Here is a 1,405-nt window from a genome sequence, read left to right on the forward strand (position 1 = left end):
GGTCCCAAACCATAGGATCGTGTTAACTTTGAAATCTAATCTTTATGAGGTTATTGTTAAAGGAAGCTATTCAGTATTCATATAGCACGTACTCAATCATCGCAGCGTGACCATTGCTTTCGACATTGTATCGGTCGTCTTCCAAGGATCCCTTGTTTTTCGCTTCTTCAGATCTGTCATTCCACATTGGAATCGTCTTCCTTCTTTGGGTAATTGTAAAATTAACTCTCCCTCTAATCGGAGGTCCTTCTTCGATATATATAGTGCCTTGGACTTTGAAGACAATTATTTACGAGGGAGGTGTGCGATTGCGTTGCAGGTTACGCGAACGAGGTGGGCGAGGCGTTCAGGGCCCTGGTTCACGTGAATGCAGTGCGCTTCAGCTACGCGGTCGCCTGCACCTACGTGACGGCAGACGCCGCGCACAAGGGCAACGAAGCTAGAATCGTATGTATCCATGTAGTGTATACGCGGTGGCCCCACCTCCCCCGAGCTCTAGTACTATAGCCCTTGTTCGTCTGGCTATAGTACTACTAGAGCTACACCTCCCCCTGCTTTACACAGGAGGGTCGGGATCCATAAAAAATGTCTCGGTTAAGCAGTAAATATACCTGAGCTATAGCTGGGTTGGGGGGTGGGGGAGGTTTCCCTCCCCCAGAAAAGTGTAGATGGATGACATTGTCAATGGCAGTCTTGATCTTGATTCATGAGTACATCGAGAAGCCTCAATAGGCGAATTACGACGGGTAGCTATTACGAGAGCGCTAAAAGACGTTAGTGGCGAGTTTGGACGCCAGATTGAAACGGTCACCTTCCCACAACACACCGTGCACATGGCTTTCCCCCACCCCGAGGCAAAATGGGTTAGCCATCTTTTTCTATTTTCTTTTCATTCACTCTTGATAGTCTGTGGTGTTTGCAGCTGCTTCTGCAGCGATAAATCTAACATGGGGGCAGACGAATTTTCCGATTCGACGATGCAGGTGACGGACGGCCCTATCGTGAATTTTTTCCTCCCCAGACAAACTGGCCGGACGAATCTCTGCGGAACAAGAAAATCCTACACGCTGTCCTCGACACCTTCCTCTGGCAGGGGTTGGCGTCCGTCGCCATTCCGGGTTTTACCATCAACCGAATCTGCGCCGGGTCAGCGCTGATCCTGCGCAAGACGACCGCGCTGCCACCTGGCGTGCGAAAGTGGACGACAACGTTCGTCGGTCTCGCGGCGATCCCGTTCATCATACACCCGATCGATCGGACGGTCGACTACGGCATGAATCGCACGGTGCGGAGGTGGTACGAAATCGGGCCGGTTGAGACGAAGGTCGTCCACCACACGCGCGACTGCGAGACGCCATCCGAGATACTGCGGTCGACCGACGCGGAGTGAGCGACCTCTTGGGAT

General features: G+C 52.0%; 1 protein-coding gene across 1 annotated transcript in view; it reads left to right on the forward strand.

Moving 5' to 3' along the window:
• Window positions 1–1,391, forward strand: part of LOC106817482 (mitochondrial fission process protein 1-like) — a gene marked incomplete at its 5' end in the record, with an annotated part of 6,692 nt that extends 5,301 nt beyond the window's left edge. Inside the window, 2 exons of the mRNA XM_014822148.1 lie at window positions 320–447; window positions 1,022–1,391. Of these exons, the coding sequence (XP_014677634.1) occupies window positions 320–447; window positions 1,022–1,390 (497 nt within the window). The remainder of the gene's footprint in view (window positions 1–319; window positions 448–1,021) is intronic.
• Window positions 1,392–1,405: the final 14 nt, after the last annotated feature.

Source organism: Priapulus caudatus, unplaced genomic scaffold, assembly GCF_000485595.1.
Source record: "Priapulus caudatus unplaced genomic scaffold, Priapulus_caudatus-5.0.1 Scaffold1742, whole genome shotgun sequence".
NCBI lineage: Eukaryota > Metazoa > Priapulida > Priapulimorpha > Priapulimorphida > Priapulidae > Priapulus > Priapulus caudatus.